Genomic DNA, 15,462 nt, shown 5'->3' on the forward strand with positions numbered 1-15,462 from the left:
ACAGAATCCGTCGAGCCCTCCCGCCCTGTAGCCGTCCACCTCGGTCGGAGCCACCAAACTTGTGTGGCTCACTGTTGGGCCCCAGCACACACTGAGTTCAGGCACAGATTACCACAAGCATGGGTTGCTCATGTTACGTACGGGACTTCAGTCACATATCTTGGCTTCCTTGGCCATAGACACCCGGAGGCCACCGCTCTGCTAATGGACGAGGGAATACTATTCACTCACCATGTGCTCTGGTTTAGACAGAAACCCATACATGAGGTAAGGGAATCCCGCTGAGGTAAGTCAGTGTTATTCATCGCTATAATAAACCGACGGCTGTTTGGTTGTAAGGGCCGCTGTCAGTGCCTCATAACAGGCTTGAGAAAAGACGTCGATTTAGGACAATGCCGGCTAATGCGGTGACGTTCCTCTTCTTCCAGGGCCTCTTTTGGGATAGCTCGTTAAAGTCCACTCAAGTTCATGACAATGAACTAATCCTGTTATTAAAATCTTAACTAGACCATCACATTTTTTGGGCTTACCAACATTTTATATCTAATGTATATCTAACACACAGAACGGGAAAGACGGAGAGCCAAACATCTTACAAGTGAATAAGAGGGTGCGCAAGCATTTTACTCTTATAGTCTGACAAGTGTTATTACCGACCAAGCTGAAAGAACCCATTGTGCTGTGTTCAGCAATACAACCTTAATAATAATGGATTACATTTATATAGCACTTTATCTTGATGACCAAGGCGCATCACAGTGAAGGGGGGGGGGACTCATCTCAACCACCACCAATGTGTAGCACCCACCTGGGCGATGCACAGCAGCCATTTTGCACCAGAACACTCACCCCACATCAGGTTGAGGTGGAGAGGGAGGAGTCATTGAGTAGATTACACGGGGGGATCATTAGGTGGCATTAGGTGATCACCAGGTTGGGAATTTCGCCAGGACACCAAGGGATCCTACTCTTTGCAATAAGTGCCACGGGATCTTTAGTGACCACAGTGAGTCAGGACCACAGTTTAACGTCTCATCCGAAAGACAGCACCTCCTACAGCACAGTGTCCCCATCATTACACTGGGGCATTGGGATTTTTTGCTGTTTTTTTATTTAAAAGTGCTATATAAATAAAACGCTGCTTGCTTATTAGGACCAGAGGGAAGGTTGCCCCCTACTGGCCCAACAACACCACTTCCAGCAGCAACTTAGTTTTCCCAAGAGGTCTCCCACGATCCAAGCACATACCTACTTAGCTTCTGTCCGTCCGCAGAACCAGGGTACCTGTTGCTATGGCTTATTGCTGTACTTGTGGTACTACCTATGCCTATTCACAGAGTTCGCCCTTTCAGTGAGTCATACAGTGGCCAACAGTAGCAGCAGCGTCAGCAGCCATCTAGTCTAATCCAGAACCCTTTCTGGATTAGACTAGATCTGATTCAGCCTTGGCCCAGACTGGGCCAAGGCTGAATCAGATCAATGGATGAGAGAGGCTGAAAGGAGAACCCCTCTTCCCCCCTGGCTCCTGTCCTGGAGCCAGCTTGCTGGTCTGCTGTGGAAAAAGTGTTGCAAAACTACATAGCTGGCAGGATAATGGGAACCAACAACCTCTGATTAGTGAACATAGATTCAGGCCAGCTTCATCCTGTCACAGTTGGCTGCCCAAGTTAAGGTGAAAGTATGTGTATGGGTGTTAATTTGTGTGTGTATGACTGTGTGTGTGTGTGTGTGTGTGTGTGTGTGTGTGTGTGTGTGTGTGTGTGTGTGTGTGTGTGTGTGTGTGTGTGTGTGTGTGTGTTAGGGGAGCAGGGGGATTGTGTGGGTGTGTGTGCCAGTGTGTGTGTTTGTTTGTAGGTGAATGCATTTGTGAGTTCTGCTACATTTTAATGCTCTAGCTGGATTATTGAAATAATTTCTTTCACTGGGATAGACTAGAGTCCCACTTGATCGTGCCAGGACACACTGGAAGACAGTGTCAGTCACTCAAAAGTCACATTTTGCTCAAACTTCTGATGCATCTTCACAAGCAGATAAGGAAGTGATCGGGTTCACATCGGCGTCTGAATTCCATATGGTTTAGTTCGGCTGCAATGTGTAAAACAAGCAAAGAAAAGAAATGGTCAGAAAGACAGTGACAGAATTCAGTAGATACAGAGGGAGGTGTAGAACAAAAAGTGAGGCAAGATCCTAAAAACCTATCTTTAGAAGCACATCTCAAAAATCATGTGAAGAAGAGAGATAACTGCAACCATGGTATAGTGTCAGTCAACTCAGGGAGGGAGCAAAGCCACACAGACTATTCTGGCCAGACTACTATTTCTTTGTCTGGCACAATGTAAATCATGACCTTCTGAAGCATTGGCTGCATCCTGGCTAATGTTGGTCTGATTATATTGGACGTCCCCTGCCCGAACTATTCTGCCAAGCTGCAAGTTTCAAGACTGCCCTTCCCTCTTCTAGTTGATCTAGGAATGCAGCCAAACGAGGTGGCAGGGAAAATAGCACCAGAACAGTGGTTGAGAATCACTAACAGAAAGATTAACCTTGCACTGTTGATGAGAGCACACACAAAAAACCCAAAACAAAACAGGGTTATCTCCAATTTCTGGAAGTGATTTGTTTTACTTAGCGAGAAATCATCATCATACTGTGGAAAGTGATGGAGAGGATGACAGGGGTCAGGGTACAGTTGTGCCTAGGTTTTTGAAATGTCTCTTGACATTAACAAGGTCAGTGTCCTGCTCAACAGAGAAGTTTTATCTACAGTGAAAGATGGAAAGTCAGAGGCAAGATGAGAGATTCTTTGGCAAAGATATGAATTTCATTGGAGGTCTGGAAATTTCAGGACTTGGCACAAAGGAGAAGTGGCGATGACGCACATAACCTGGATCTCAGATCTGAATCCAACTAAACATGGCCATTGTTTAAATAAATTATGCCAAAGAAGTAAATCAGGTAGGTGTCTACACCAATACCTGAATCATATTGGATAATTTTAATTCCAGCCTGGAATCAATCAAAATGAAGACGGATAGGGGAACTCTTGTCATCCATCTCTGAATAACATCAACAATTCAGGAGAACGACCTTTTTAATATATCAACCTTTCTGAAAGGTTTTTAACTCCAGTAGAACCGCAAACTAAACATTATGTGTGTGTGCGCACACGCATTTGTGTAAGTGTGTGTGTGTGTGTGTGTGTGTGTGTCTGTGTCTGTGTCTGTGTCTGTGTGCAGGCGCATGTGTTTGTGTGTATGTGTGTGCATCTGTGTTAGTATATGTGTTTGTTGGTGTGTGTGTTTGTGTGCATGTGTGTGTGTACGTGTGCGTACGTGCACGCGTGCATGCACACGCGAGTGTGTGTGTGTTGGTGGGCGCATACTACTTTAATTAGGTTAAAAAGCCTTTGGAGGGAGCGCATCTATTATCCAGTTTATTCATTCGAGGTGGTAGTTTAAGGTGATATTCTACTTTAGCAAAGAATTTGCATTTTTCGAATAAGCACATGTTGGTAAAATAATTGAAATATGAACGCTTGACCTCAACAGTTAATAAACAGCTAATAAACAGTTAATATCTACCACGGCTGTCCTCAAAGCTAAGATGCCTCTGGCGGCAAGTTGTTTTTTCCAGCAGTTGTCCCTGATAACAGTAAACAGACTAAAGGTACTGATTTAAAAGGATGAAGCGGGACACAGAAACAGTCCGTGTTGTTTGGGCTACATCGCCTGTGTTATTAGGAATACGTCTTTTTAAAACAATTCCATGGAAGTGACGTCATCAGTAGCTGTAGCAGCCGGTGGTTGATCGTTCATGACTTGGTAAAAAGCGCGGGGGGGGGGGTCTAATTTAAGTTAAATAATGTGTCATGGTGCTGGAATGTATTTATCTTGATCTATTAATCTGAAAGGGTATTCTCTCTTCCCGAATGGGTTTACAACATGAGACGTAAGACACAAACTATGCTATAAACATGGTCGGTAAAACAGAAACTATGGTCAGGACATTGGCGCGGCGTAAGAGACGCAAACTAAACATGTCGAACTTCGACGTTTAGCTTTAAAAAAAAAATATCAGCGTCGCCTTCTCGCTTTTCTCTCATCCATTCTATCATACTGATAACAGGGGAAATCTTGTGCTCCACTCACAAAACAGCCCTTTTCCTGGTTGCGCAGCTCAAGCCACAAACAAAGTGTGTGCGTGCGACCTCAAGAGCTGGCACGCGCCCTCGGACGTGGGCTTCGGCGCCATTGATGTGAGCGTTCACCCGGGTTGGGGATATGTTAAGCTAATCAGAGTCAACTGCTTTATGGGTTATGTTGGAGCTGTGTGAAACCGGTTCAGAAACGCGTTCCAAGCAGAAATTCTATACAATTAAATCTCCTTTGACCGCGGCTCAGGCATGAAATCACTGAAATTATACAGAATGCGTGTGTCATTTACGTTGCCGCCGCTCACTGGGCTCCTGCATCACCATATGAAACGCTGGGGCGCATATATACAGCCGAGCATGTGCAGCAGCTCTGCAGAGACCCGAGTAGGTTAAGAGACCAACGGGGTTTTGATGCTGGGTGACTACAAATGTGACAACGGTTTCATCAAACGAAGCCCGTCTGAATTAGAACAAAACGTTCCGTTTGTTTCTCCTTTAGCTGGGCCGAGAATAGGTCCTGATTTCATGGTATGGTGCGGGCTTTGATGTATGGGTGTGGCCGTCTCTGCAACCTTTTTTTATCACATTACAGTTTTGTGACCGAGAGGGGGATCTTTTTATGTTTAAATTAAGCGTGCATACATCATGCTGCGGTTCGCCATAGTGAGAGTGGAGGAGACTTGGTGCGTCTTCGGCGTCATATTCCCTTAATAGCGGAGTTGTCATGCAGCGAGCAGCCTCGTCAGGGAGCGCTAGCCCGAAAACACTAAATCAGATTCCCATGTTCTCCTCCTCTGAACACAGAATTTAGAGACAGAGAGGCTTTAAATTCAGTAGACGCAGACACCAGGGCCCATCCACCTTTGTTCTTGGAAACATTCTTGAGCTGTGTCCATAGCTACTGGGTTTTGGGGATGCGTGACAGTTTAGTGGTTGTAACTCTGCAAGGGGTTGGAAAAATACACTGGGCTCTGTGGTTCCCAAGGGACGCTGTGGAGGTTGAGCTCCAAAGAATAGTAGAAGGCCATTGAGCATCATGAGGGAACCTTAGACAAAAAGGTTACCGAGTTTCCGTGTCCATCCTGGCCTTTAAATCAAGATAATAAAAAAATGTGGGGAAAGGAAGTAAACACCATGCAAAGAATGACTGAAAGGTATTTAGTTAATTTTATTCAACTTTATTTTGCTGCGGTGCGATAAGCTGTAGATGTAAACTTAAAACTAACATTAGCAAACTGAATGAGACAGGGGGAAAATGGGAGGGTGAGGGAGAAATATTATCCTTCAGGGGTGTTTATTTCTTCTGTGCATGCCTACGAATGAGTATTCGTCAAGTATTGTGTACATAGTACTGTCTTTATATGTGCGTGTGCATGTGCGTGTGTGTGTGTGTGTGTGTGTCTATGTGTGCACATATGACTGTAGATGCTTTCAACTCACTATCGTCTCTTGGATCTCCAGCTGCTGTTGGATCTCCTGGAGGCACTTCTCCTGCTCTCGCCTCTCCCTTACATCCTGCAGGACCCTCTCTGCTGGCTGCAGGTCCTCGTCAAATTCCCAGCCCCCCTCTGAGCTGTGGCCCTGACACATAACAGACAGGAGTGGATCTCACAAGGAGCAAACAGCTCATCATTTCACATGTGCATGTGTTCATTTGACAATAGAGGCACTGGGGACCTCTCACAGGCGCGGTTAAGACTGTAATTCAGAAACAACAAAAAATGGAATCAAAACCATGAGATGGTTCAAAACAAGTATTTCTTCACGTGGGAATGTCCTGTTGCTCCAAAACCTGTTACTACCCTACAGCATGCCTTTGTCAAATAGCCATATGGTGTGTTGCCATGATCAGTAATTTGTGTCAAAAACAACCACACATTACTGTATTTCCTGCTTTATACTGATGCCAAGGGGTCAGACACACAGACAGCAAAAACATGTACTTGCGATAAGGGCTTAGAAAACCCCAATAACTCAACTGCAGCTACACCCCATCACGGGGTCCAGCATAAATCCCACGTTTATAGCATCCACGTGCAGTAGGCTAACACATAGTGCAGAAAGCTGCATCCAAAGCAAACGCTGAAAATGGGTCAAGAGGAAGTGGTTGAGTCAAACCTGGAAGGCCATCCACGGACGGTTGATAGACGAGAAGACCTCAGCAACTTGTCTCTCTGTTTCACCAAGGCTCAGTTAGGGAAACATTCTTAATGACAGTCATCGTTTCCAGATTGCACATAGTTAGATGTTTATTACCCCCTAAATATCAAAAAGGTCTTACGTCTGTCACACGGATGCCGAGATGCTCCCGTGCAGAGAAAGAGTCGGTTCTGCAGGTGTACTAGACTGTAGGTGTAGGGACTAGGCTACTGCAGAGGATTACACACACTCGTTTAAATGGGCAACATGCCTCGCCTCATTCATCTCTTAACAGGGTGGGCTGGAAAAGGCGTAGCAAAATAAATCAAATGCAGACCACTGACCGGCGAATAACCTATGGCAGGGTCTTTTTTTTTTAATCCCTAAAAATGAAGAAATTCACAATAAAGTCATAGCAAGGTCAAAAAAATGTTCTTGGAGCTCTGGGAGGATGTTGCCAACCACAGAATTGTTTCGGAGTGTCCGTCCAGTACCATGTGGTTGAAAACTCCATCTTTTGGTTCACCTAAATGCCGGGCAGGCCTAAGTATGATCTAATACTGTTGAAATTGATGGATTTTTCTTGAGATGTTGACACGTCGATAGAGAGCTGCTCACTGGCAAATGGTAGGTTTACTGGAGACAGCTTGATCTAGAAAAAATTATGAAGATAAGTTACTAAGTTACTAAATCTGGTGTGACACTTTTATGGTAGGATGTAATCTTAGTTGAGCTCAGGATGGGAGGAAAGCTCAGTCAATTGGCCAGTATGGTTTATTAAAGGAGTAGACGCTTCATAACATCTCCCCCGCTCCGCCGTGTAACCAAACAATGCTCCACACTTAGACTGATTTTAAACTCGAAGACGGAGGTATGGTTTCACTTGAGATGTTGTAAAAAGGTAAGTTTTACAGTGCAGCCGTAGAAACGCTAACCATCCGTTCCTAGGAGTTTCATTTTCCTACGCCAGCCTTCCAAAGTGTGTGTGGCCTCACCTACCAGAGCCCCGAGTCTCCCGAAGAGAAATAATGATAGCTTCTATCCGAGGCCTCTTTTAAGTGGTCGTTATTAGAGCCCTCCAGTAGAGACTCATCCAGACTACAAAAGCCTGGAACATGGCAGAATCAGGCTCCTGTCATGCACGAGAGTGAGAAACAGCATACCAAAATAAAAATTAAAGTCTAGCTTTACCACCCTCCTCACACCACTAAGTGCACGTTTCTAAAAAAGCCCATATCTTTGGAAGAGAAAGTTTATTTTCATTTGGAGACGATGACTTCTTCTGCCCTACTTTTTAATAACGACGAAGACTAAACTGCTGGTCATGTGTGCAAGACGTAGTTTTGATTAAACTATCACTGGCCTGATTTTGAAGAAATTTGGGATGCATATAACTACATTCTGTATTAAATCTATCCTGACTGGGAACACGAGCGAAACAGACATCCTGTGATTTCTATTAAATATAATTAAGGGGAAGACCACGGTGGAATAGCGTTTAATTCAGCGGTCTGCCTTTTAATGACAAGGACACACATTACTGATTTGACCTTAATAAGAGCACAGGCGGATGAACCGCAAATCACAAATGACCTTTCCTGGCTTCATTTTGGTCCTGGCCCTAGAAATTCTCACTGGCTTTCACGGCTTGGTAATAACAGCGATGAAAATCAAGAAAAGCTGGTGAAACATACCTGCTTTGCCATATATTCTACTTTTTTCGGGGGGGGGGGGGTCAAGAAAGCCAAGTCAGATGATATCTTGGTCTCCATCAGGACACTAAAATCCAAAGATTTAGAGAGACTTATCGCTCATGTAAACTAATGAGGAGTTCAAAGAAGCTCAGAGGAGGAATGTTGTCTTAAAGCAGAATTGTTGTTTTCCCTTCTAACCCATTCTCCATACATGTTGCGTTTTACAACACTCACGTGTACGACAGCTACATTCTCTGCTTCAACACACCGCGGACTGAACGGGAATCTTCAAACTGGCAAAACTGATAGATCAGAAGCTTCAAGATGACTATCATATCATTCGTCTGTATCATAACAATGCAAAAGACATATATATTCATCTGCACTTTTGAGTTGTGAGATACACTTGAGATGCCCAATCTAAAATGCCACATTTTGGCAGTATCTTTACATTGTCCCCACCCCTACCCCCTTTTTCCTCCCTAATTGTATCCAGCCAATTCCCCCACTCTTCTGAGCTGTCCCAATCTCTGCTCTACCCCCTCTGCTGATCCGGGGAGGGCTGCAGACGACCACATGTCTCCTCCAAAACATGTGGAGTCACCAGCCGCTTCTTTTCACCTGACAGTGAGGAGTTTCACCAGGGGGACGTAACGCGTGGGAGGATCATGCCATTCCCCACAGTTCTGCCTCCCCTCTGAACAGGCGCTGTGACCGACCAGAGGAGGCGCTAGTGCTGCAACCAGGACATATACCCACATCCAGCTTCCCACCCACAGACATGGCCAATTGTGCCTGTAGGGACGCCCGACCAAGACGGAGGTAACACGGGGACTCGAACCGCCAATCCCCGTTTGGTAGGCAATGGAATAGACCACCACGCCACCCGGACGCCCTATCTTTACATTGTTATTGGAAAACTGAGACTGTATAAAGTCCTTATTAGTATTATAGTTTTGTAGCATGGCTTGACATTGTTGCAGACCTTGAAATACACACTTTCACTTAAAACTGAGCACTACAAGTTATCACACCCAAGCTATTCTGTATAAGTATAGCTAGTACTGCATAAAGTATAGCGTTATAAGGTCTATGTACCAAATCTCTGTAGGGTTCAATTTTTTTTTTCATACCAAGTACCCATGCTGATAGATATAGACTTGGACTTTTAAGAAATTGGGACAATGAAAAGTTAAAACCTACTTCCTGATGGGTTGGCGTGCAGTACACAGAAGTAGACGAGCCCCTCTTGTGCCAGTCAAACCAAAGGAGTGATTCATCTCTTGGAGACAAAAAGAATAATGTTCCTTGAAACTAATAGACTCCAGCTATTATTCTACTGTGCTACAGTGTTAGCGTATGCCTGTTTAATACAACTCTCTGACTTCTATTCTGCAGGAATGTGCGCTGGCTGGGAGTCAACATGGGGTGAACGTGAGTGGCTTCCAAGTAGAGCAGCCGAGAGACGGGGGTTCTGGTTATCTGAGCATCAGCCAAATGGTGGGGGATTGGCTCACTGCTGGTCTGCCACTTGACATACTGTTGAAGATCTCTAATAATCATATCATCTATCTGGGTCACAAGGTCTATGGAAGACCACGGGGATCTGGACTTTGTTTTCTTTATGTATGAAAAACATGTCAAACATGATCAGTGTGTTGCACCAAAGCGTGCTAGTCTGTTGATGAAATATCAGCCAGTAAGTCCTGATAACTCACTCAGAATGGCATAGTGCATATAAGATGAAACAAAGCATGCCAATGTAGATTTACAGTATATAATATGTAAGTAAAATCACACTGACCACCGAGCTCACCGAAATTGAATACAGGCCTTTATATAAATATAGGCCCCAAGGCCATTTGAGGATGCTTTGGAGATTGCTGAGAAACTGGCTTTTTAAAGCATTACAGCCTACATTTCGCTGACTATAATTGGAGAGAAAACAAAAACATACAGTGACCTGCCAATTGTCAAGATGAAAGCCGTAGACTTTGCCTGCCTTTTCAGAGAGAAGATAACCGTGCATTTCCCAAGTCATCCAAAGGGTACTGATATCATGAGATCAGTTTTTGGAATTGAAATAATGGCGCAACAGCATGTCCAAAAACTGTCAAAATTAACGACTGCGCAGCAGCTGCAGCGGTTGACGTACGGCCCAGTATCATCCAGTGTGACGATACAAGAGAAATGGTAGTGACGTGATGTCTTTGAGGTCAAACGCTTCATGCGGAATTAATTCAAATTGGATTTTGAAAGCCAAACACTCAAGCGTTAACAGTACCGAGCGACCTACATCTTGTCGTTCTCGCTACAGCGACCGCAGCATCGTGTCACACCGGTCATATTTGCTTTGCGAGACAGTGGAGGGAGCCACTCAGTTGGATAATGTGGAGCTGAGCGCCTGCCGTGCGCCAATGTGGGTCGCATCTGTTTTGCGCTTCGCCAAACACAACAGTTGAATCCCTCAACGCAGACGCCTTCTTCATACGTCGTCCCTACAGCAACAAAAACAAGGCAAATTATTAGGTCGACCACATGTATGAGCGTGCTGCTGCGGCATCCTGCTGTGGTGCATATATTTATATGTGGCAACAGGGTATACAAGCCTACTGTTTTGTTTCTTTTTGGGGGGGGGGGGGGGGTTTGGGTTTTTTTGTTGTTGCTCAAGTCCACTACCATCATGAGGAATTAAGGAGGGCCATGAGGAGTCAGAGCCAAGGTGCAAAAGGTGTTGACAAACTGGAAGTGCTTCATGACCTCATCAACACACTTAAGAGAAGCCATTCAAGGTCAATGTTTCCTTTTTTCTTTTTTGGGATTTTTTCCTCCTTTTTCTCCCCAATTGTATTTGGCCAATTACCCCACTCTTCCGAGCCGTCCCAGTTGTTACTCCACCACCTCTGCCAGTCCGGGGAGGGCTGCAGACTACCACATGCCTCCTCTGATACATGTGGAGTCACCAGCCACTTCTTTTCACCTGACAGTGAGGACTTTTGCCAGGGGGACGTAGCACGTGGGAGGATCACGTTATCCCCCTAGTTCCTCCTCCCCCCTGAACAGGCACCCTGACCGACCAGAGGAGGCGCTAGTGCAGCGACCAGGACACATACCCACATTCGGCTTCCAACCCGCAGACAGCCAATTGTGTCTGTAGGGACGCCCGACCAAGCCAGAGGTAATACAGGGATTCAAACCGGCGATCCCCGTGTTGGTAGACAATGGAATAGACTGCAACACCACCTGGATGCCCAGGCCAATGTTTTTTAGGGTGGCTTCAGTACCTCAAGGAAGTTTGCAAACGTAAAACAAAAGGATGAAACGGTGCCCCTGACCAAAGCACAGGGCCCTTCAGTATACAGAAAATGCCGGTCTGTCATATTACGTTATGTATTCAGGGAACAACAGACTATATGCAAAATTGAAAGATGAACATGCCAGGATAATTCCTCAACTATAATTTCTCTTTAGAAAGTCCATTGACTGGAAAATGTATAATTTCCTCTTGCAAATGGAATCTACCAAATGATACACTGTGCTTGCAGACACCGAGTCTTGCTGATGGCCGCTGGACTTGCAGCATGCTGTCAAGAGAAGCTGTTATGGTGAAAAGAAGAGCCAGCCAGGGTAACTCAGAGATGGCTGGTGTTTTTCAGAACAGCATGCTCCTCTCTCTCTCTGTGTTTCACTCTGCTTTTCTCTCCCTTGCTTTCTTTCTTCCTCTCTCTCAGCAAATGAGAAGTATAGTACAGGCTCTGGCTGTGCCACGTGGACACAGGCTACCTGCCAAAGCCTCTCCACATGCTTCACCATGAGGGCTTCCTGAGAGAGCTCTGGAGTAAGCTTCTCGGTAGCTATGCTGGGCTACTCTTAACTTCTCTCTCTTCACTCGTCTTGCGGTCTTAAGCTGTGGTACTCAGTTACAAGCCATGAAGGGCCATGTGTACGCAGGTTTTCATTTCAGTCCAACCCCACGCCAGCTGATTTCACTTAATAGCCCCTTCCCCGTCTCGTTGAAGGTGTACCATTGTGTTTAAAAAGAAAACTGGCACACACATGGCCCTCCATGGCACACAGCATCACTGGATTATAGACTGGTTCAGCTGTCGACATGTAGTCATCAGCTCAGCTCTGAGGAAGATGTTCTAAAATACAGCTGTCAGACTTTGATGTACCCATCTGCACATTGACATCTGGCCAAGAAGAGCAACACAGGGGCGTCCGGGTGGTGTAGCGGTCTATTCCCTTGCCTACCAACATGGGGCTCGCCGGTTTGAATCCCCGTGTTACCTCCGGCTTCGTTGGACGTCCCTACAAACACAATTGGCTGTGTCTGCGGGTGGGAAGCCGGATGTGGGTATGTGTCCTGGTCACTGCACTAGCGCCTCCTCTGGTCGGTCGGGGCACCTGTTCGGGGAGGAGGGGGAACTGGGGGGAATAGCGTGATCCTCCCACACACTATGTCCCCCTGACGAAACTCGTCACTGTCAGGTGAAAAGAAGAGGCTGGCACCTCCACATGTATCGGAGGAGGCATGTGGTAGTGAGCAGCCCTTCCCGGATCAGCAGAGGGGGTGGAGCATCGACCGGAATGGCTTGGAAAAATGGGGTAATTGGCCGGATACAATTGGGCAGAAAAAGAAAAAAAAAACAACACAAAAGCAACGAGGCCTTACCTTTACACCACTAATCAAAGTTGAGTAAAACCCACAATCTTCCCTCTCTCTTCCTCTAAAGAAGCAGACAATTGACATTTATGGAACAGAGATGATAGTACTTCAATGTCTGAAAAAGACAAGGCTATGCATCTAATTATGTCTAGGTTATCACTTTTCCACACCAGTAGTTGAGTTTTTACCAAAGCACACCTGATCCCTGACAGATGACTCTGTGATTGCTGAACATTCCTGAAGCGTTAGAAGATTCACTTGTGGGTCATCTGGGCTTTAGGTCAGCTTTTCGAGAACTGAGGGTGGTCTGGAACAATCACTTCTTCACAGGTCAAAACCTCACGGTAGGTTCTACAACCGGAAATAAAGGGGGTTTTGGATGCTACGCTGAATTAAGATATGTGACAACCATTTGTGTGAATGAATGGTGAATGGCCAATTCATCAGTACAGGTTCGATATACAGAGCTGATGAAGAACTGGTACAGAGCTGATGAAGATCTAAAAATAAATGTTTGGTACGTAGACTGGATGTGTCTGAAGCTATGTTCGATTCACAGGATGTTCTTGACAGTCTTTGTGCTTCTGCTCATAAAACCACTGAAGCTCAACATCGCTTTCCTTCCATTCACTTATCACTACCGAAAGTGTTCGCCAGATAATGACACATAAGTAATAAGTTATGAGAGTGAGCTTAAGAAACACACTACATTATTATTTATCCAAAGCATCTGGAGGAAAATGATGTCCAAGCATCTTTTCACACTTTTGCCGCCTAACTACACAGTGACACAAATGTTTTCAAGCACAATACCTGACCTACATTTTAGATGTTAACAACCTTGTGCATCGGGGTGGTACTTTCTTCTTCCATTGATTAAAGACAGACTGTGGAGCTGTGCACGCTCTCGGAGAGCGGAGGCTTAATGCTTAGCAGGCCAACCATACGTTTCGATAAACGAAGGGACTGCAGAGGGATCTGATTGCATCCTATCCTTTTGTCTCCCGTTCACAGGCACAGGAGACAGGGAACTGGTTTTTATGGGCTCTAAATCCAGTAGGTGTTAAACTATGGCTTGGAGGATAATGTGACATTGATTTTTTTTAAGGCAAGGCAAGGCAAATGTATTTATATAGCACATTTCAGCAACAAGGCACTAAACAAAGTGCTTTACATAAAACACATAAGGCATTAAGAGAAGCAACATAAGGCAATAAAAAGACAGCTAAAAACAAATAAAAAGAGTAAAAGTTACAATTTATTAACTTAATAACTTGGTGACTTGACAATCCAGTTTAGAGTATCAAGCTAATGGGTGTGTATACTTGCTATTGTGGGTATTTTTGATATTGTGTATATTGTATATATTTGTGATATTGTGCCTTTGGATTATGCAAGCTGTAATGACACTTTAATTTCCCTCAGGACCAACAACGTATCTATCTATCTACTTATCTATCCATACGATTAGGAGGTTATGAGAGGGTGGCATGGCTCAGGAGGTAGAGTTGGTCATTTAGTAACTGGAAGGTTCCTGGTTCGAGCCCCAGCTCCTCCAGACAGCGTGTCGAAGTGCCCTTGAGCAAGACACGGAACCCCTAACTGCTCCTGGTGAGCATGCTGGCGCCTTGCATGGCAGCCTCCACCATCAGTGTATGAATGTGTGTGTGAATGGGTGAATGTGATGTGAGGCGTACACTGTAAAGCGCTCTGAGTGGTCGGTAGACTAGAAAAGCACTATAAAAATGCAGTCCATTTACCCTTTATGTGCTAACCCTGACATGGGAAAGGCCTCTCCAAAGCACTTAACACCATTGCTCCTGTGGATAACACTTCTGGGATACATGTATATTAGAAGATAATAAACTGGTTCTCTTGGAAATTACAGGGTTGGGAAGGATATATATTTAGACTAGTTACCCTTGCAAAAAACACCAAGCATGCAACAGGACAATGTGACATCTCAGTTTTTGCATCTCCACAGTCCTAAAAAACAAAACAACCCCTAGGCCTCAAGGATCTGTGGATAATCGCAAATATTTTACAGCACCACGCAATATGTTTTCAGCTGTGTTGCCTTTATGAACGCACGTATTTCGTGCTCATGCAGATGGCGGGTCCCCTTCCATGCCAAATGTTACCAGTACGAGAGCTTACGAGAGCTCCTGAAGGTTGGAATTTAAAACCTCAGCCATTGCCAGGGAACAAAGCACAACCAAATTTCTTCTGCGGACACTTTGCTAGCATGTTTTAAATATTTCAACAAGGACAGTTTCTTCTCCATATTTCAGCGAGGACAGTTCTTCTTTGAGGATAAAATATTTCCTCACGTTGGCCTGGGGATGTCGTTTGGCGAAAAAGTACACCGATCCATTTTTGCACTGTTGAAGCAAAGGCACAGCACAGGGATTACCTATCAAACTAAACCTTGAGAGCCAAGACCTTGAAAATGCAGACGATCCTTGGCCGACGCTCTTGACACAAGAAAAAGTGAAATCTCAAACAGGTGTTTCATATGTATGAACACTGCTGCTGTGATAGGTCAACTGGCAAAACACATTTGTTATAACTGTAGGGCAAGTTTGGCCAATGAGTAATGGCAAATTAATATCTGTGCTGTACAGCCCTAATTTTCACGCTGGACAATGACTTTACATCCAAGGATGTATCTAGCCCTTCCATTATTGCTGATTTATGTGTCAAATAATAATAATAATAATAATAATAATAATAATAATAATGGATTACATTTATATAGTGCTTTTCTACACACCCAAAGCGCTTCACAATGAAGGGGGCAACTCACT

The 15,462-nt window shown here is 44.8% G+C and overlaps 1 protein-coding gene across 1 annotated transcript in view; it reads right to left on the bottom strand.

Moving 5' to 3' along the window:
* fsip1 (fibrous sheath interacting protein 1) overlaps window positions 1–15,462 on the bottom strand; it is a 33,246-nt gene that overhangs the window by 5,838 nt on the left and 11,946 nt on the right. Inside the window, exon 8 of the mRNA XM_056295364.1 lies at window positions 5,594–5,734. Within this exon, the coding sequence (XP_056151339.1) occupies window positions 5,594–5,734 (141 nt within the window). The remainder of the gene's footprint in view (window positions 1–5,593; window positions 5,735–15,462) is intronic.

This window comes from Lampris incognitus, chromosome 16 (assembly GCF_029633865.1).
Source record: "Lampris incognitus isolate fLamInc1 chromosome 16, fLamInc1.hap2, whole genome shotgun sequence".
Classification (NCBI taxonomy): Eukaryota; Metazoa; Chordata; class Actinopteri; order Lampriformes; family Lampridae; genus Lampris; species Lampris incognitus.